This window comes from Rhamphochromis longiceps, linkage group LG23 (assembly GCF_057381845.1).
Source record: "Rhamphochromis longiceps isolate RC_006_pf linkage group LG23, R_longiceps_female_GT1.1, whole genome shotgun sequence".
Taxonomy (NCBI): Eukaryota; Metazoa; Chordata; class Actinopteri; order Cichliformes; family Cichlidae; genus Rhamphochromis; species Rhamphochromis longiceps.
Window position 1 is genome coordinate 33,696,069 of NC_140578.1, and position 22,287 is coordinate 33,718,355.

The 22,287-nt window shown below is 43.2% G+C and overlaps 1 protein-coding gene across 3 annotated transcripts in view; it reads right to left on the bottom strand.

Moving 5' to 3' along the window:
• Positions 1-1,485: 1,485 nt before the first annotated feature.
• The window catches only part of LOC146642430 (vang-like protein 1), a 67,476-nt gene continuing 46,674 nt past the window's right edge, over positions 1,486-22,287 (bottom strand). For 2 of the 3 annotated variants that reach the window (XM_085398283.1, XM_085398285.1), the window contains 6 exons: positions 16,973-17,404; positions 16,313-16,488; positions 7,171-7,331; positions 3,173-3,320; positions 2,846-3,080; positions 1,486-2,512 (listed from right to left, as the gene is read on the bottom strand). In XM_085398283.1, coding sequence (XP_085254409.1) covers positions 2,252-2,512; positions 2,846-3,080; positions 3,173-3,320; positions 7,171-7,331; positions 16,313-16,488; positions 16,973-17,404 — 1,413 coding nt within the window. In that variant the 3' untranslated portion in view covers positions 1,486-2,251. The remainder of the gene's footprint in view (positions 2,513-2,845; positions 3,081-3,172; positions 3,321-7,170; positions 7,332-16,312; positions 16,489-16,972; positions 17,405-22,287) is intronic. The other variant, XM_085398284.1, reaches the window with a different exon arrangement.

Here is a 22,287-nt window from a genome sequence, read left to right on the forward strand (position 1 = left end):
TGACAGAGGACTGTAACTTGGCAGCAGTGTGACAGATGGTGGAGGAGGGGGTCGGGTTGGGGCTGGTTGTGTGAACTGGAATGGCACACACACAAACACACACACGCTTACATAAATAGATACAGTTTAAAAACAGGAGGCACCATCACATCAGGATCATACAAAGTTTAGTTAGTTGGTACAAAATCTGACCAATGACACGTGTTTAAAATTTAAAAAAAGAAAAGAAAAAAGATTTGCTGTGGACGTGTCACACAGAAAACAGCACGTATCTGACTTTTTTGCAGGTGTTTTAACATTTTGTTTACAGTGAAATAATTATAGTATAAAATTACCAGTAGTTTTTTTCTTTTTGTCTGAAAAGATGCAGTGACAATGCTGTGTTGCATCACCAGGGGGCAGTAGGGGACAACCTTGCTCTCAGGCAAAGCTATACTGCTTGCATGTCTTCTTGAGCGTGCTCAGTGCGACTCTTCTTTTTCTCCCCCTCTCTTTGGTGATTTTACCAGATCAGTATTATCAGTTTCGACAGTAACAGAGGAACAGACACGTGTCATTTTAACTTCATTTAACTGTATTTTTCTGGCCTGCCGGTGTAAACCCATTCAGCAGGCGAGAGAATCCCTTCTGAGCCTTCCATGAAAGGACTGACCTCGAGGGAATTGTCAGACAACAGGGGTGAGACGAGGCAGTAAAGGAAAACCAGACAGTCCAGTTGGGAAGGAGGTTCCGCCCTGCTGCCGCAGCTCTCACTGCTGATAAAGACTCTGGTGATTTATCATCATACATAATGAAACCCTGTGAGCCCTGAAAGATGGAATCAGACTTTACATGTTGCTGTTTGTTTAAGCCAGTTGTTTAGTTGCTCATCTTGCAAATTAAGCATTAATGTCTGTTTTCACTTCACTACAGAGGAAGAAAATTTAACATTTTCTCTTGAATTTTCAAATTAAAAGCATTGCAGCAGGGGTAAGTTAAAGGTAAAAGGTGCATACTTGCACCACGTGTGCATACATATGTCAAAACCCAAACAAAACAAAGGAAACGTGGAGTGTTTGCAGACAGTAGTTTAGAAAAAGGAGGGTCAGTGCTGTGAAAATGGACACAATGGTAACTTAACGCCCACCTCACGCCAGGTGGGAGAGGTGTTACCTGTAACTTCAACCATTATTTGAAGACTGAGGTCTAAAGGAGAATGTACACACAATGAATACATCTGCTTTGTAACCCAAAGTCTGGAGAAATCAGTAGTACTTTTTAATTCCAACATGATGGCTGGGTCTCTCTTTCCCGCTGCCTTCCCCTTCCATCACGTCAGGCAGATGTGGGCGACATGAAAGCCCTGAGAAGGTTACCGAACCGCTGAGGCAGGGCAAATGTTTTTGGGCACGTGTCCATCTCAGTGCGTCTCCTATTATCCGGTTCATGCCAAGTTCACCCTGGTGTTCAAACACGGCACGCTTGCGTCGCTCCTGACTGGATTGGAAATGTTTCAGATTTGTGCTCCGTTGCACCTGGAGAGGAACTGAAAACAACTCAAAGAGTCCCAACTTTGGCTGCTAAAATTAGCGCTCAAGGGCGTGGGCCGCACGCCACAGGATGGACACGGTGGAGTGTGACGTCTCAGCTGTCAGGAAAAAGTGTTGAGGAGGCGTGCCTCTTCCTTTATGTGCAGACTGAGATCATTCCCACCGTCATGTGAATGTGCATTTAATGCTGAAACTGAAGTTGTTTCATTCTTGTATATATAAGTCCATTTATTTTTTTTGGTGTCCAAAAATATTCAAATACTTCCAAGTGTACACAAAACAACAAAACAACACACTTTCCTCCTGTTACTCTGTCCGTCTCATGGAAATCCAACACAAAAACTGCTCTCTGTGGAGATGTCAACCTTTAAATGCTACTTGTTCCCATCTTGTTTGAAGGGGTGATTGTTTTGACACAAAATTACATCACACACACACACACACACACACACACACACACACACACACACACACACACACACACACACACACACAGAGCATGTGCACTCAACCGCGTCCAGAATCCAGTGAGCAAAAATCCTGCTGCAACTCTTCTTTTTTCGATTTTATCAACAATAAAAGATCAATATATTCAAACGTGTGCGATAGCTAGATTCATATATAATATATTTTTAAAAAAGTAAAAATTGAAAACTGCAAAACCCAAAATGAAAATATTGGAGAGCAACAGGGTGTGAAATAAAAATAAAACATCTGGCGTCCTACACAGATGTTTCCGACTGTAGCCGCAGGACAAACTTGTGTGATTTGGGATCGATGTACTCCTCGGACATCTGGATGTAGGGGATCTTCTTGGATGTCACCACCAGGCTAAAGTCCACACATTTGAGCAGGAAGATGGTGCCGTCTTTCAGGCCGCTGGTGACTGACGCCTCGCTGATCAGCGTCCACTGACGGGCTCGCCAGAAGTCCCGGCTGTACTGAACGGTTGGACCTGGAGTCAGGTAGCTCTCAAGGAACGCCTGGAAAAGAAGGAAGTATGAAACCATTATATTATAAAAATGCATTTAAATATTAGTTATTATTAATCTCTGGCCTTCTTCCACAGCATGTTATGTCCTGTCTTTATCAGATGGCCCCTCCCTGAGCTTGGTTTTGCTGGAGGTTTCTTCCTGTTAAAATTGAGCTTTTCCTTCCCACTTTTGCTTGGTCGTAGTGTGTCATATGATTGTTGGGGTTTTTCTCTCTGTTTTCCTTGTAGGTTCGTTACCTTATTTGACACTATATAAATATAATTCACTGAAATGACCCCCAAAGAAAGGCCGAATGCCGTGTGTAGAGGTCACAGGACTGACCTTGGGCGTCATGTTGTTGGTGATGCAGAAGGCCAGGTGTTGCTGGATGCTCTCCATGCTGTGGCAGTGCTGTTGCTTGGTGGTCCTCAGGTACTTCTGCAGAGCCCGAGCCATGGATGGGAAGATGGCTTGTGCTGCTTCTCGAGGGTCCATAACATCCCCAGGTGCTTTTTTCTGCTCTTCCTCCTGCATGCGCTTAATGTGTGTAAACGCTTCCTCTACTGCCACCACCAGCCTGGGAGGGGAAACAGCAAACAACAGCAGTTTCAATAACAGCAGGCTTTTGTGTTTTACTGCTTGAAACGCGTTTTGATCTGACCGACTCACCGTGCTCTGCGTTTGCGGACGCGCCTCTCGTGCTCGGCCTCTTCGTAGTACAGCTCGTTGTGGCTGGTGTCTCTGCGGCGGGCGGCAGCTGCGATCATCGCTCTGGACTGAGAATGGGCGATTCCCGCTGCTGCGTTGTTTCCGGGACCTGCCGCGGCAAAATCAGATTGACGGGAAGGGTTAAACGCATGTATGAGAGTGTTCACAGGTGGTAGCGGCCGGTGAAGGAAGAAAGAAATCTTTGGTGATGACACAGAGTGCAATGTGAGAGAACAAGCTGCTGTTAGAGTGAAGGGGGGAGATTATTAATGCACATAAACCTCAGTCCATTTCCTTTTATCACCTGCAACACTTAAAACCCCAGAAGCTGACAAGAAGAGCCGCACAAAGTCTGAATTTTTTATTGTTCCGAGCGATGTCATCAGTGGAAAATCCAAAACACATTCCTTCCCCCATGTACGGGCCATTGATATGCAAACACTTCCATTACTCTGCCTTCAGGAGGTACGGGGAGTGCAATTAAATGAGGGTCTCGGGCAACTTCAAAAGTTTACATTTTTAGAATTAGAAATTGGAGGCGGCTGATGAACCCCGCCTGATGTTAATGCAGGTTAAAAGATGGCAGCGCTGGCGAATTATTAATGCGGGGCAGGGATCGAGCATGAACAGAATAATTCATGGACCCCCCCTCCCAACTCTGCTCCTGGCATCACTGCACTGACATGAGGTTTACGGGCGGGAAACGTTACACTAAATGTCAGGGGAAGGAAGGTGCACTTGGAATTTGCCATGTGGCGCTTTCTGTACGGAAGATTTCAAATAACTCTACGAGACACACTTACAACAGAAACACGTGTCGGTTAGAAGTCGAGTGGAAGTAAAAGTAGTCTAGAGGGTCTTCAATAGTTCAAAACTGTATCTCTCAAATGTGAAAATTCATTGGTGTGAACAATAATAATCTGGAGTATGATGGTTTCTCAGGGGCACTGATACTGGAAAAAAACAAAAACAAATACAAACCGAGCCGAGCAGTGGGGTTCATAGTTTAGGAGAAGGATTTGTGAGATTAAAGCCACAAATTTACAAATAAACTTGGGAATTCTCCGACACTGTGAAGTCATAAGGCCACACCACATGATCGTACATCCTGTTTACAGCCAGTTCACAGTTTAAAGCTACATCAATGAAATAATATTAACAGATGTACGTATCACAAAATGTTGAAAATCATGAATCTCATGTGTGGTGAGTCCCACCTGTACTATTCACACAGTGTCATTGTGTGTAACTGCTTAGGTACCTGTGGACACATGAAATGCTGTGTGGACTTTTCAAGTGAAAATGATACTAATCTTGTTAACAGCCGTGCTTAAAAAGAGCTTTTCTTTAAAGTCTGAGCAATGTTAGGCTGCATGTAGATGAAGCAGAACTGTCGCCAACTGTTAAGAAATGGGGAGATAATATCCAGCGCTGGGGCGATGGATATTAGGAAGCATTGCATGTACAGAAATGAGAATATTCCACAGATTCAGGAATGTGTCATACAATCAGACAAGAAAGTGGGACGACGATCCAAAACGCAGATCAGACTTTTAATGCTGCCTGAAAGAGTGGCACCATTACTCATGACTGCAACAGGAAATACCTGTAACAGCGGTGACTGTATTTCACTCCGCTTCTTTGATTTGGTAGTTCAGTCACAGAAACTTGAGCTGACTAAACAACACAGTTAAAATGTTGTTCCAGGAATCACAAAGCTCACCCAAAGCCATTTGGACGCAGTCTAATCGAGTATTACGGCTGTTTTGTGCTCAGAGCTTCACCGGTTTTTCATTAAGAAATGATTATCGTCTGTCCCTGAGTCAGAATTATTTATTACAGTAGCAGTGTGGCCGCAGAAAGCAAGAAGTAGGAAGTAAAAGCTCAAGACAAGAGAGCGATGAGAGCGACGGAGGGGTCCCCGAGCAGCTGCTGCGGGAGGAAAATGAAGGAGGATGAGGCTCGAGAGAGAAATGAGAATACTGGTGTTGTAATAGCTATTGATTTATCAGCCATCTCCGTCAACGCCTCCCACGAACATTTGAGAGGAGGAGGAAGAAAGGAGGGAAATAAATGGCAGGAAAATAAAACACCAAACCGAGAGGTGGGAGTCGAGTTAGTGCACTTAAGTGAAGCTTGAGTACACTTAAGGGACTGCAATAATTTAATCGAGGGTTTGTGTTGCATTCTGCCAGCTGTTGTAAGGACAACGCTGAACTTTTTCATCAACCTGTGGCATGCAAGGAGAGAATAGGAGTGGGTGGAAGTGGGGTGGGGGAGGTGGGGGCTTTTCATTTCAAGTACATTGAAGGAATATCTTTGTTTAAAGCGAGCACCAGCAGGCTGTGAGGGTACTTTTATTGGTGGCAGTGTTGCATTTACTTACTGTCCAACAGGTAGGCTTTCAGTTTAGCTTTAAAGATGTCTTAACGGGTTAGCGTCAGTGTGAGGAAAAACACAGAGAGAAGAGCAAGTTTAAAACACTCCACCTGCTCCAGAAGGTGCGCCCGGGGCGATATAGATAGCCACACTTTTTTTGCATGTTGTAACACATCAGCTACAAATCACCTGTGCTTTATACTACAATGGTCAATTTTCTAATTATGCCAAGACTGCAGATCAATTTTCTTCCTTCCAGGCAGTTATATGTTTTAGCACATTCCAGCACAGCTAAGGAGATTCGACCTGCAGAGACTTGAAATGTCATTTGGAGCGAACGACTGCTACACAAAAACGCAGTTTCTAACAGTTAACTCAAAAACAATGTGGTCTCTGTGTAATGGTGTTAAAGATGTATTTATTCTGCCAGTTAAGTGGTCACATTACATTGAAATGAGGGCAAAATATTGGCAGATATTATATTAAATATAATTAGAGACAGCCATATTTAGTTTAATTGTCATAAACAGACCAGAACCATTTAAGCGAATAAGCCTAATTAACTGGAACAATGTTGCCAATCGTTGGACATTTGCTGGTTTTCTCAGTCTGACTCTTGCTGCTCTGTCATTAAACAAAACAAGTCATATCTCATTATATAGTGTGGGAAATTGTGACCAGACAATCAACATGACCCTGAAGACTGGATCACAGTTGAGGTGGATTCTTTTTAAGCAAAACATTAGACAAACTTGCTGTTAAAGTTTTCAAATGAGAAGATTTGGAGACTTTTTTGGGTCTTTTTTAGCTAAAAATGTTACGTTTAAATGTTGGACCCAAAAATAGGCAACGCGCGAATATGAATCCTTGGAGTTTAAAGGCATTATGGCAATTCAAATATCAAATACATGTTGTTTAAAAAGGGTCAGTGGTCAAACTACAAATCTGAATATGAGATAACTAATCCACATCATTTAAACTAACAAGAATTGAGAAACAGTTTTGGTGTCTAATCACTCATTTACCGAATGTCACTGATTCTTAAATGTCAAAATCCTATTTAAATCTATAGATTTCAATTCAATTCAATTTTTATAGTCAGTTTTATTTATACAGCGCCAAATCACAACATCAGTTGCCTCAAGGCGCTTTATATTGTAAGGTAGACCCTACAATAATACATACAGAGAAAAACCCAACAATCATATGACCCCCTATGAGCAAGCACTTTGGCGACAGTGGGAAGGAAAAACTCCCTTTTAACAGGAAGAAATCTCCAGCAGAACCAGGCTCAGGGAGGGGCGGGGCCATCTGTTGCGACTAGTTGGGGTGAGAGAAGGAAGACAGGATAAAAGATCTGAGCTGTGGGTCAGTCTGAAAACAGGGAAATATTCAGTGTCTGTGAGCATTTTAAAGACTGAACAATAATCAGTTTGTTGAACAGATAGTTGTAATAAGTAAAACACACAGTTTGCCCAAACAGATCAGTATAAGGAAGGAAAAGCAGACCTCTGAGACTCCACCACCCCAGAGCACAAAGAACAACCAAAATCACTGAAGACATGAAGCATCCCACTCACCCTCAGCAGGGGCTGCTGGGAACTCACCATCCACATTGTACACCTTGAGGCCAGCCAGATGCTTGGCAGCGCGGGACTTGGAGGCGGAAAGCAGCGCTGGGTTATGAACCGGAAAGTCACAGTAGTAGTGCTCTATGATGGCCAGAGCTGCCCGCTGAATACTGCAGAGGAAGAAATGGGAAAATCAAAGGGAAGTTTAAGCCACAGGAAATGTTTGAGTTTGGAATTCAGGTAGCTTTGGGCCAGCATGAGAGCTTCAGGTCTGAGAGCAGGACATGAGGAACATTAGCCACGGGATGTTTAACACCAAAGACTAGAAAATAGCCGTAGTAATTCTACAAGCCTTCCTGCTGAATACAAACGCACAGCGAAAAGGCAGAAGGCAAAAAGCAGGAGGAAGCACTAGCCAACAGACATTTCTGGCTTTCTTTGAAAACTTTCTGCGAGTGAAGAAAAACCCTTCTAGCATTTCTTCAGACTAACAGTACCATCAACATAAAACAGGGAGAGAGAGACAGAGCGAGGGGACGGAAGTGATATGGAACAAAGGTGGAACAGTGCAGCAACTGAAATGAAAAGATCTGACAGTAATACTTAATGACTAAGTGGAAATGATTCTTAAAGACACACAAAAAAACCACCTTGGAGAACAGAATATCAGCACGTCTAGAAGATAATGCACAGTGTAGAGGTGGATCTGCTGTGCTTGACGAGATTTAAGTGAAGATATAAACACAGAGAACAGAACCAGTGACAAAAACATTTACAGATCTTCATCACCGGATGACCCGCAATCCTCTGGAACTACATTAATGCATTAGTCAGAGCTGAAGACTGCGACAGAAAATCGGATTTCTGCTTCTCCTCGATGTCTCATTAATGCAATTTATTTTCACTGCTCGTCCTGGCAAACGTAAGATTTGAAAAGGCAGGGTGATTTATAGCCTGGAGGAAAAGACAAATCATGAGGTGGAAAAAAGGAGAGCTAGAGCTAGAAGAGACGTGGAGTGCTATTCACATTTATACCTTTATATAATTGTTCATGTACATGGTGAGCAGCAGCAGGTGATAACTGCATGTTCACAAACATCAGACGGGGGGCCACTACGAGCTGCAGGGTGAAGGTTGCCTTACAGGTGTTTAAGAGCCAACCAAGAAAAGGAAGTGAGGTTTGAGGTTACAAGAGGCGCAAAGATGACAGAAGGAGTCACGAGCATGAAAGAGAAGCCAGAGACTCAAAGTGAGCTCGAAGTGTATAACCCAGACCCTGATACTTTATACCATGGATCACTAAGCATGCCAGGTCCTGCACACAGGTAAAGTACTTTCACACGATAAAGGTCATAAATCACTGGCTTGATAATAATATAGTTCCTCTGTGGTTCCTCTTTCAAATAAAAAGGTAAATCACGCCAAAACGACACACTTACTCAAGCAGCGACACTACAGCCTTACTTGCGTTTACCAATACTTTACAGCAGTCATGCTAATATCAGCTGACTATAAATACCGACTCTCGTGTCACGGTTCAAAAATGTGATCGCTGATTGGAAAAGGTTTGCAGTTTTATATCAAAACATTATAGCTTCACATCAATAGTTTTACAGTTAGCATGTCTCTCTGTACCTGTGGGGCTTTTCGGTCCAAAGACATGCTCACTAGGTTAACGAGTGATTTTGGTGTAGGTATCAACAAGAGTGTGAATGATCATGAGTATAACTCTGTCATAGATGTTAATTAGTCTAAATGTTACGTATGATATCTTTTAACTCACAGTTAGTCTCAACAACTGTACCAACTCTGTAGCAACATCATGGGCTCAGTTTCACACCCTGCATTTGGCTGAAAGGAGGACAGCAGATGCTGCTGTTAACTAGCACATAACAAGACTTTACAGCTCAACACTGGACTCTTTTCATTCATTGTGTGAGCCGTCCTGTGTCATTCTTCTAACTTAATAAACCCAAACAACAACACGTGCTAGTCTGCAGCATGCGCTTCCTATTATCCCAAAGGAGGCAAAATGAATACAGACTCACTGATGAAAGCTCTTATATCCTTTTTCTGACCTTTAACATTCCTGCTTCTAAAGCAAACCTTACATTAAATAATGCGTCATGTGACGTATTACAGAGAGCTGGAAATCACCCAGGCAGCATTAAAAAGTCATTCGTTGTTACCGCTCTGCCATCTGATGACAGTCACATGTATGTGAGCTCACACTAACATCACCAGAGGCAAGCAGAGTTCTAAGAAATACTTCTCAATGACAGAGGATGTCTCCTCATGTCGATCCATAGGATTTGTTACACACTGGAGAAAAGTGAAGAAGACTCTAAACACCACATTCGCACTATGTCCTCTAACACGGTGAAGATACAGATCTCGAGACAGTGTTTTTGCTGGACTTTTTTATTTGGGCTGCCTTCATTGCCACTAATCTCATTGAGACTTTGAAAAACAAAACAAGTTTAAGTGAGCTAAGATGACAGCTAAAGGTTGTACAACATGCTTGAACAGGAGGATCTTTAAAATAAACAAGCGTGGTCTTGCCAATTTCCTAATCAAACAAGCTTAATTCTCTAAATTTAGCATAGGATTCATGCAGTTTCAGTCTGATGATTTCTTTGCCCGGCGGCACGGCGTTGCAGTGATCGGCACTGTCGGATCGCAGCAGGGTAGTTAGGGAATGAGATGGGTGGACTTATTTGCCAGATCACCGAGAAATAATGGCATCAATATTGACTCTGTGATCATTCTCAGAGATTAGCACCCTGTTGCATCCACTTCAATAACTTGGAAGTGAGACAGCACTTTGTTCTTGATTTCTGTTTGAATGTTTCTGACCCTAAGAAGCAGAGAGTTGCCTAAAAGCCCTCAAGACCAGAAACACAGCAAATTAACACAAAATTCTTTATCTAGTTATACAATCAGGTGTTAGGCTCACACACTGTTTACTGATATTTCAAAAAGAAAGTGTACATACGCATTTAGAGAAACTCTGAAGATTTTAGGAGATAATCTCTAATGGGATCTCCAGCTGCAGAAAAACAAATAAATCACAGGGTATTGATTATTTTAGCACGAGTGGAGTCGGCGCTCATTTTCGCCAAAGAGGCAGCAGAAAGTGTGATAACACCCAGACAGCCCTGTGCTGCATTAAGCACTCACACTAGGCAGCACCATTGTTTAGCTGTAACTTACGTAAATAGTGAGTCAGTCCCTGCTTCTTCCCAAGTTCATTCAATTATTAAGCAGAGCAAACATGACACAAAGCAATTCAAACCGAGGAGCTCAACTGGGCCCACAGAGCAAGGAGAATGCAAACTCAGAGAAGGAAATAAAGAACCTTCTCTTAAAACTTTGCAGTTCAATCATAAACCAGATCCTCTGAGAGCGAGGTGATTGATCACTGTTCTGATGCACAGGAATGCTCGGTAAGAGGGAAGTCCCCCCAACTGTGAATGTGTTTAAACCACTCCTCTCTTAACAACTTGGTAAGGAATGCACTCTGTATTCGACTCATCCGGTCAAACAACGAAGCAAAAAAAAAAAGAAAAACCTCCTCTGGCCCTCAGATTGGCATCAAAGGCAGACAGAAACAAGCCACCGGGGCCTGAGGGCCCAGGATAGGGTCCTCATTATGATAAGGCTGAGGATGGATGCCAGAAAAGCAGGAATGTGAGCAGCACCAGCCACCGCCTGTTAATAGAGAACATACACGAGAGGTTGGCTGGGAAAACATAACACCCACTAGTGTGTCTGGGATTCTCTGTATGATACGCTGCTCGTGTTTGAGGCAATGTGTGCACAAATCTGTCATTTGCATGTATATGGTGCAATTATCCATGCACACACACACAGGCGTGCCTCCGTTTGTGTATGGCTGTGCGCGTCAGGCTGACCAGATGCCGCGCTGCAGTCTGTAGGGAGCACTAATTAGCTGTGTGTTTACAGTCACAGACGGACAACAGAGCGAGGCTGGGCCTGCTGCCGGCCGTGCAGGGATGAATGGCAAGGCTTACAAAAGGACGACACCCCCAAGGCAACCGGCGAACACACCGCTCAGACCAATAAACGCTTTAACTTGTCTGACCTGTTCCTGCTGATGCTTAGCAATTTTATTTCTTTTTTCCCCACATTTTAGCTTACTGATTACTTTTTTTAAAAAGTCTGAAAAGAGCCAGAAATGTTCAAAAAACAGTTAAAAAATTTCCATCCTGCTTTTCCAAACAAAAAAATGGTTTTGTGCTAGGACCAATTCTATTTACATTATACATCCTTTCTCAATTCAGGTAAAACATGAGGTTAATGTACACGGTACACGGTTAACGTTAGAAACGTAGTGTGGAGGAACATACACTACCAGTCAAAAGTTTGGACACAGCTTCTCATTTAATGGTTTTTCTTTATTTTTACTACTTTCTACAATGTAGATACATACTGAAGACATCAAATATATGAAGCAAGATATATGGAATTATGTAGCAAAATTAATAAATAACTCTAAATATGTCTTATATTGTAGATTCCTGAAAGTAGCCACCCTTTGCTACTCCATGTTTGACAGACAGTGATGTGGATGCTGTACCAAAGTTTTCAGTTTTAGTGTAGCCTCATCTACTGTATGTCCACGAGCTGTGGGTAGTGAATGAGATCGTGGATATGAGTGACAGAAATGAGCTTCCTCTGAAAGGTGGTGGCAGCGGCGCTCCCTTAGAAATAGGGTGAGGAGATAGGTCACTTGGGTGCAGCTCAGAGTAGAGCTGCTACTCCTCCACATCAATATGAGCCAGTTAAGGTAGTGTGGGCATCTGATTAGGATGCCTCCTGAGTGAGGCGATTTGGATATGTCCAACTGGATGGAGGCCTCAGGGCAGACTCAGGGCATGCTGGAGATTGTGTCTTTCGGCTGGCCTGGAAATGCCTTGGTGTCCCCCCAGAAGGGCTGGAAGAGGTGGATGGGGAAAGGGGTCCTAGGCATTTCTACTTAGACTGCTGTGCCTACGACCCACATCTGGATAAATGGTAGAAGATGTGTGGATGGAGTGTTTCAGTGCAAAGTTCTTCAATTTGTTAGTCAACAATGGCACCAATGCTCCAAAATGGTGCCAATGAACGCCTGGGACAAATAACCCCTTAAACACTTAGAGCAATAGGGCTGTGCGATATGACCAAAATCTCATATCCCGATATAAGAATTGTATCGTCCCGATAACGATATAAATCACAAAAATGTAACACGTTCTGTAAATTCTGTGAATCTCCGGCAGCTCGACTTGCGGGAAGTGTTTCCAGCTGCGCGTCATGTAGCTGGAGTCGAGTGTTTTAACCGATGTATGAAACTATACATTTTTAGACATAAGTTGTAACGGCCGCCGTTTTCTTTGTGAGCATTTATTACACAGCGTGCTGCGGTGAAAAGCCTGTTCTAATGTTTGAGTCTAAGGTTTATTTTTTTAGCACCTAGTGGCTCTTTTTTAATTCTCATCCGTAAATAATCTGCTCTTTCACGTGATTCAGTTTATTTTGAAAAGTCTCAACAGGATCTTGAGCTTTATTGTGAAAGGTTTATGTGGAACATAAACAAGCGGACACGCGATGCTGTTACCGTCGTTGTTGCCAACCACAACGCATAAAAACAGGCGCTTGTCCATCAGTCGTGTGGTTATATAAAATATAAGAGAAAGAGAGAACATTAAGAAATTTATATAGCCACTACAGTGACCATCAAAACGATGAAAAAATATTGCCGTAAACAGTTTATTTTGCGACATCATGAAACAAACGATAGACATTTTTATATCGTCATCCGATACAGTGGGGCAAAAAAGTATTTAGTCAGCCACCGATTGTGCAAGTTCCCCCACCTAAAATGATGACAGAGGTCAGTAATTTGCACCAGAGGTACACTTCAACTGTGAGAGACAGAATGTGAAAAAAAAATCCATGAATCCACATGGTAGGATTTGTAAAGAATTTATTGGTAAATCAGGGTGGAAAATAAGTATTTGGTCAATAACAAAAATACAACTCAATACTTTGTAACATAACCTTTGTTGGCAATAACAGAGGTCAAACGTTTACTATAGGTCTTTACCAGGTTTGCACACACAGTAGCTGGTATTTTGGCCCATTCCTCCATGCAGATCTTCTCGAGAGCAGTGATGTTTTGGGGCTGTTGCCGAGCAACACGGACTTTCAACTCCCGCCACAGATTTTCTATGGGGTTGAGGTCTGGAGACTGGCTAGGCCACTCCAGGACTTTCAAATGCTTCTTACGGAGCCACTCCTTTGTTGCCCAGGCGGTGTGTTTTGGATCATTGTCATGTTGGAAGACCCAGCCTCGTTTCATCTTCAAAGTTCTCACTGATGGAAGGAGGTTTTGGCTCAAAATCTCACGATACATGGCCCCATTCATTCTGTCCTTAACACGGATCAGTCGTCCTGTCCCCTTGGCAGAAAAACAGCCCCATAGCATGATGTTTCCACCCCCATGCTTCACAGTAGGTATGGTGTTCTTGGGATGCAACTCAGTATTCTTCTTCCTCCAAACACGACGAGTTGAGTTTATACCAAAAAGTTCTACTTTGGTTTCATCTGACCACATGACATTCTCCCAATCCTCTGCTGTATCATCCATGTGCTCTCTGGCAAACTTCAGACGGGCCTGGACATGCACTGGCTTCAGCAGCGGAACACGTCTGGCACTGCGGGATTTGATTCCCTGCCGTTGTAGTGTGTTACTGATGGTGACCTTTGTTACTTTGGTCCCAGCTCTCTGCAGGTCATTCACCAGGTCCCCCCGTGTGGTTCTGGGATCTTTGCTCACCGTTCTCATGATCATTTTGACCCCACGGGATGAGATCTTGCGTGGAGCCCCAGATCGAGGGAGATTATCAGTGGTCTTGTATGTCTTCCATTTTCTGATGATTGCTCCCACAGTTGATTTTTTCACACCAAGCTGCTTGCCTATTGTAGATTCACTCTTCCCAGTCTGGTGCAGGTCTACAATACTTTTCCTGGTGTCCTTCGAAAGCTCTTTGGTCTTGGCCATGGCGGAGTTTGGAGTCTGACTGTTTGAGGCTGTGGACAGGTGTCTTTTATACAGATGATGAGTTCAAACAGGTGCCATTCATACAGGTAACGAGTGGGGGACAGAAAAGCTTCTTACAGAAGACGTTACAGGTCTGTGAGAGCCAGAGATTTTCCTTGTTTGAGGTGACCAAATACTTATTTTCCACCCTAATTTATGAATAAATTCTTTACAAATCCTACCATGTGGATTCATGGATTTTTTTTTCACATTCTGTCTCTCACAGTTGAAGTGTACCTCTGGTGCAAATTACTGACCTCTGTCATCATTTTAAGTGGGGGAACTTGCACAATCGGTGGCTGACTAAATACTTTTTTGCCCCACTGTATATATCGTTATATCGAACAGCCCTATATAATAATATTAAATCTGAGCAAAACCAGTAATTCCAAAATAAAAGACATGAAGTAGTTTTGGTGGTGGAGTTGACAAGAGGCGTAAATAGGTAAAATAAAACAGCAGAGTAACAATTATAACGGGTGCACTGGACGCCTGCATGAATATGATCAGATGTTATTTAGTGGCAATCGGCGAGTTAGCCAGATAAACATAATTGAAAATGCTAATGCAAGACTGACTGCACGTTCATGTATGGACTTGCTGCAGTTATTTCTGTCTCAGTGTGCATTTTGGCTGATGAATAAAAACATCTTTAAATATTTTGAGGCTGGATATGCAAATAGAAGTCCATGGGCAAAAATGCAGGAAGACATAAACCTTAAAATATAAGTGCAGATACGGTATACAGATAGTGTTTCACCTATCCGGTCATAAAAAAAGCTCCATCCATAAATCCGTCAGGTTTTATTAGATACCCAAAAGCAAAAGGTATGTCAGACTAAGGGCTGTGTATTGATAGCAGAGAGCAACGGGGGAGCTGCTGGGTCTGGCTGAAAATGGTCTCTTCCTGTTTTTACTCAGAGACGATAAAGTCATAAAAAGGTTGGTCTTGACGGTTCCTTCCTACACACACACACACACACACACACACACACACACACACACACACACACACACACACACACACACACACACACACACCTTCTTTCTTTCTTTACAACATTTTACAATTCGTCAGCACAACCTTTCCATTAACTATTAGTTCCTTGTTCTCTATTCTCCTTTTTGGTCCCTCCTTTAGATTTTTCCTTGTTCCAGTCTCCCGGGCTTTCCTATGTACTCCGCCCTGTGTCTGCAGCTCTTTTCTGAGGAGTTTCCTCTCTGAAGTCTTCCCCACCCTCTCCTTTCTTTCCTTCTGGCATGGTTTTCTCTCCACATCAGGCACTTTGTCTTTGTGCCTTTTTCATACATTCTACATTTTCTTCAGCTCTACCTTATAATAATCATTTCTACTATCTATGTGTTAATGACTCCTTAATATTCATCTTCTTCTCTTTCTTGACTTTCCTACATGAATTTCTTACTCCCATCTCTGTGCTAGTAAGCAGCTATTAGCCTCTTATTTTCCCACCTCTCTAACTTGAGGTGCCCCAGTTTCTGTCCTTTCCTCTGCCTTCATCTCGCCCACACGGACGTCTTTTGTTTTCCCTAAATTCATCTCCCCTTGATCTCTTCCTCTCTCTCCTGGTTGCTAACACAGTGTCACTAAGTCTTATAAAGTTGTTGACTTTTTAGTTCTCATCAGCAACAGCAAAGCATTTGAAAGCTCGCTGAGCCACATTTGGATGTAAATATGCTTTTCTTTCCAGTCCGATTGACATGGAAGCTACGATAGCAAAGAGTGTCACATCTCATTTTAACCCTCTGAGAACAAGTAGGCCAGAAAAATGAAACCAAAAGGCAAATGGAACTGCAAAACTGCAGTTCCCCTGATGGCCACTAGAGGCAAGCCTGGCTGCCAAATATGTCAATGTGTGCATTTTATTGGAAAGAACTCCCTCAAAAACCTACCTCAAACACTCCCTCTTGCTCACACTGTTAATGCTTTACCCTCGAACTAACGTCATGAAAAACACAAATTTATTCAAAGACGATGCTAAAAGAAGAGAATGTCTACATTTAATTGAGTCACTCTGTGCTCCTTACCTGAGCTGTCCCAGGTTGTAGTGCCTTGTCTCGCCATCTGTGGAGCGTGTGACGCACACGGAGTAGCACGGCTGAAGCTGCCGCAGTTCCAGCAGGACGATGGCCAGGTAGTGGATGAAGAGGAGAGCGTCCACAAGCGACACGGCGTACTGCACGATACCCTGGTAGTTCTCGTCCTATCAACAGTTAGGATTTTTGGGAATCGTTTGTGACCGATTTACTTTATATGTAAAGTAAACACAAATCTAATAAAATAACTGCATAGTAAATATGTCCCAACACAGTTCCAAGCACAGATTATGCCTAAAATAGTCTTCCAGGCATAAACACATGTGAGACTAGATGTAGAGCATATAAATATTTAGCAGCGTTTCAAAGGACGGCTGAAACACCGTCCTTTGAAAGTGTGTATTCCTACAGGGATTCTCAATCAGGGACTTACAAGGATTTTAAATTATGGCTCACAGAGTAAACACACAGCACTGGGAAATCAAATATCTGTGTTTTAGCTGTTTGTGGCTTTGTTGAGCTTCTGATGGCATTAAAAATGAATGTGACTGCAGTACTCATGCTACTGAAACCTTTGTTTCTGTGCGTATGTGTGTGTAGTACTCAATGAATTTTCATTCATACGTACAGTTTTCCCCTCTCTTAGCTCACCTGTGAGTCGAGTATCCTGACTCCATAGAAGAGCCAATAGGAGATCACAAAGAGCAGAACCAGTACAGCAAGTAGTGCCCGGAATACATAGACCCTTGGGAGTCCTGCCCGCGCTGGCCTGAAGAAGAGCGCCCAGACAGCCAGCAGCAGTATGAGCAGTTTGAAGGCCACAGAGATGAAGAGGCCCTCGCAGGCCGTCCCACAGCTCTGCAGCTTGTCTGGCCAGAGGATATGGGGTAGCACCAGAAAGGCCAGTGGCGTGAGAAACACCAGCAGGCCTAAGATTATTGCCAGGGTCCGGGTGAAGTAACGGCGGCAGTCGAGCCCCACACTGTCCTCCAGATCCTTTGTGATGCGAACGATGTCCTCCTGAGAGAGGCTGTGCTCCGAGGTGCCCGTGATGGCTGTGGTGGTCTCACCCCAGTTGTCATCCTGTGAAAATACAAAGGTCAAAGGTCATTAAAAAAACACAACCTTGCCCTCCAGATTCTTCCCACAGTCCAAAGACTGATTGTAAGCTGGCCGTGGATGTTGGAAAATGGTTAAAGGGTGTCTTGCAGTGAGCGGTCAATAAGATGCATTCCATTTCTAGTAAACATTGGATGGTACTTGCCTTCTGAAGCCATCCCTATTCACATCATTTAGTCAAGGAAAAAAAGGATGGATTGACAGATGGATGGTTTTCCCCTCTGTTTGAGCCACTTCTCTTTAGCTTAACATACACTTGTAGATGGATATCACCTGTTACTGCATTCTAAAGTGGTTTTTCACCTTTGACTGAAGCATCAGCTGAAAGGAAAGAGAGACTCTTTCCAAGCACGTGAGAAAGAAGGGACTAAAAATGGGAAGTGGAAAAAGCTAACAGCACAAGCTGCCAACTGGGCTACACGCTGACGTCTGGGCTGGACTGCATCCGCAGATAATGATGGTTAGCGGTGTCAGAGCAGAGCTGCTAGAATAACAAAGATAAGAACTCTTTACGCTGTAGTCATAACAGGCCTCTAACATGACCATGCGAGCCGCTGAGTTCCGCCTCTAAAAGCAAAAAAAGGGTAGATGATGAACTGCCATCAGCTATAAGTAAATTCAGTAACAGATTTACCCACCAATCGGCCAGAAATGCTGCACCTAATGTGGATTATAATGCATATTTCGGGTTCATATCCATAACATGTGCCTGAGACTTGTAGAGATGGGAGAGACACATTATGAACAATTCCACTGAGGAGGTTGAAAGGATGATGATGCTGCACGGGAACAGAAAGTATCCCACTGGCCTCAGGGTGAAAACTTTGCAGTTAATCTGCATACTCAAGTTTTAATAAGAGAATTCCACTACAAGACCACGTCTGCACCCACATACAAGCCAAGATGATGAGAGAAAAAGGTAAAAAGGTTTTATCAGGACCTTTCAGATGAATGGGAAAATGGACTGGTTCTTATATAGCGCTTTAAACAACAAGGGCAGCCTTATCATAGGATCAGGCTGGTCTAGAACTACCTTAATATCACCAAACAAGCCTGATTTTTATTCTAGCAAAAGGTATTTGCACATTTGCCTTCACACGCATAGTAACATGAGCGACATCCCATTCCTAATCCACATCTTAATGGACCTTGTTTTGTGCATGTTGGAACAGAGTTGGGAGCATGAAAGCATGAAATTGTCCAAAATGTCTTGGTATGCTGATGCATTAAGAGGTCCTTTCATTGGAACTAAAGGGGCAAGCCCAACTCCTGAAAAACAACCCCACAGCATCAACAAAGCTTTAAAAATGATGCATGAGGTATATTTTTAGTAGCGCCAACACTCACAGGGGACCACCCAGGCACCTGTTTTTACTGGTCTCTCTCTGAAGAGGTTCAACACTGAAAGCAGTCTCAAGATGGTCTGACATTTGACCCGCTACAGTCATAAAAACGGACTCATATGATGCATTCCCATGATGCATTGAGTATTTCTTCTTCAGTCACCTTTCTCACTCACTATGTGTTAACAGACCTCTCTGCACTGAATCATACTTGTTATTAATCTCCGTCTCTCTTCCACAGCATGTCTTTTATCCTGTCTTCCTTCTCTCACCCCAACCGGTTGCAGCAGATGGCCCCGCCCCTCCCTGAGCCTGGTTCTGCTGGAGGTTTCTTCCTGTTAAAAGGGAGTTTTTCCTTCCCACTGTCACCAAAGTGCTCACTCATAGGGGGTTACACGATTGTTGGGTTTTTCTCTGTATGTATTATTGTAGGGTCTACCTTACAATATAAAGTATCTTGAGGCGACTGTTGTTGTGATTTGGCGCAGTATAAATAAATTGAACTGAATATGATAAGCAACTAAATGTAAGACTTACGAACATGTGTAGCCTGACAGTGGATGTATTTTTATATCTAACAAAGTGGAAAAAGTCCTTTTTCTCCACTGAATTTCAGTTATTCCCCAGAAACTGCAGAATACTACTACTGGAACGACTGTTTACTATAGCAGACACAGATGAACTCTGTACATCGATTTAGCTGATTAAACCTAAGAGTTAAAGGAGATTAACAGACTATAGCAAAGCACAAAGCAAATGCACAACCGTTAATAAAACAGGCTTTAGTCCACTCAACAGGAGTGCAGATTGTTTGTGGAACAGTTGCAGCCACTTCATTAATAATGAAAGAGAGACTGGAGAGCCCTCAGCTTCTCCGTGGAGACTTATGCAACAGGTCTTTAATTCACATGAAGCAATTATCCGCAGCTGAGATCTAAAGTTAGCTAAAGTCATTATTTTGTCTTTGCACTGGCAGATATCAGCAGAGACTGACAACCGGTGTACCTGGACAGGGGCTTTACATCACACGTCATCAGTTTTTCCCCTAAAGTATGGAAAAATGTGCTATATGAACTTCCCCTGCTTAGTCTACTATTACAGCCAATGTTAAACTGCTGCTGCTCAGATTAAGACAGATGTACAGCAGCACAGAAGATAAGTGAGGGCAGCTTTAATTTTGAAATGTTCCAGTGTCTGAATGAGAAAACCTACAACCACTGACCCGCTGACCCATGCTGAGCCGAGTACAGAGCATCTGATTCTTGTCTGCTCGCTCTCTAAGTCAAGCCAAGCATGCCGTGTGCGTGTTTGTGAGGAAGTGAATCGATAGGCATTAGCTGTAAGGAAGACTGCCTCTCTAACCACAGTGTACTTCGACAACACCCAGGGGGAAACATGAATCACAGCTTCTCAAGCCTCATGGCTGTTGTACACTCATCGCTCGTTGCCCTTGCCTCGAGCACCTGAATCTCACACCGCATAAATTACTCCATCAAGAACTCTATCATCACATACCCCCAAAACAGAAAAGGAAAAACAGATGTCCACTGACGTGTTTCCACTTTTCTTCTTGGTCTCATAGACAAAAATCATTGAACTGTTAAATCAGCAAAACTTAAAATAAAGCAAACCTGCCGACATTCCCCTCAGTCGGCTCACTGCTCCTAAAATTTGGAGCTGGATTTTTGCTGGATGCCTATTACCATACCTGGGCTTTCCCTCTGCCAGCGTGACTAAAAATAGACATCAGTGACCCACATTTCATCATGGGATTAACCAATCACCACAGGCTGATCTGGTTCAGTACCGGCAGCCTCGCAGGAGGCCCAGACCCATTCATCATATGAAAATAGGTGAAACAGAGAGGAAAAGTGAGAAGAGAAAGGGAACAAAGACGCAGGAAGAAAAGGGCAGGAGCATGACAAGAATGTTCAACAATAGGAAAGCCAATTAAACGAGGAAAGGGACTGATCCAGAGGGGCAGGCAAAGCCAGGCCAGTTCAAGGGCCAGACGGAGAGACCAACACATCTTCCATTCGTGACTACATACACACACGGCAGCTGAACACTTGTCAGGTCTGCTCTTGTCCTACATCTGCAGTGATTTGTTGGATGCAGACTGGGTGACAAACAATGACGAAAACATCTGAAATGACGTGTCCGCACGGGAATAACTCCAGGCTGCAACTTTACAAATATAACCACACATTCCTGAACTGCCAGTAACAGTTTCTCAACTGTGCAGCCAAAATGAAACAACCTTTAACTTAATGATAAGAAGCACATGGTAGAATTTTGAACCCTGATTGAGAGATTTTAAAATACTCTAGAAAAAGAGAAGATTTTTTTATTTCCAGCCAATCAAAACTAGTTGTTTTCCACCAATAGACTTTTTAATTTTTATTTTTTTTTTGTTTATGTGTGACCACTGCCCTTGCTCCATCCATCCAACGTCTACTGTGCCACTCATCAGGATCTAGGAGTTAAGCTGAAGTGTCCAGACCACACTCTTCCCAGCCACCACCTCCAACTATTCCAGCAGGAAACTGAAGTTTTTATAGGCCGGCACAGAAACTGATTCTTTTCAGTGTGTCTTGGGTTTTTTTGTCACAGAACACAGCTCACAGTGATAGGTTAAGATCAGAAAGTAGACGTCTTGTTCTTCATGCTCAGCTCTAATTACCACAACTAATCAGAACAGTGCACTGCAATTAATCTCCCACTTCACTCTTCCCCCGGCTTAACCCTGATACTTTAACTCATCAACTTCAGGCAGCAACTCATTCCTAACCCAAAGTCAGCAATCTGCCCTTCGTCAGCCAAGAACCTTTGAATTTGGTACTGAAAAAAATCAAAAAAATCACTAACAAAATTGTGACAGAGACGTTACACGTTTACATTCTCTCTGTCACGACAATGAGACAAACCCCCAGAATGAGATCTAATGATAACTCTGTATCAAAAACAGAGGTACTTCAGCAACCTCCAACAAAGCACAAATCTTTCACCCAGCAAACAATGTAGTGAGACATAACAATCAGCTGAGTAGAGACACTATGGAAAGCACGGCAGGTGCAGCAGGTGTAGTTTTTACATTGAAAGCATTTCTTTGAAAAGAGAAATTTATTGGTGAGGCAGCAAACTAAGTGTTGCAACACGATACCGTATCTGCTGAGCTTTAAACGCATCCAGAGAGGCTGATCTGAGCTGTACACGAGCCCGTGTTTGGATGCATCGTATTGCATTACTGAACTGCTTTGCTCAAAAGGCCTCTGGGGTGCTTTTGATGTGAAACTGTGTGACAGTTCCAGCTGTTTTTGCCAAAGTAGTGGCCCTGGGTGAGACATCAACCCATTTCTGCTGTATAAGTGGGAGAAACCAACACATTTTGCACCTGCAGAAATTCTTTACAAGTGAAATAACTGCCATAAGCTTTCAACTCAGCCTGCCAGCTCACTAATAACCTAAACCCTGAGCTGCCTTCCCTTTTTCTGCTGCAAGTAG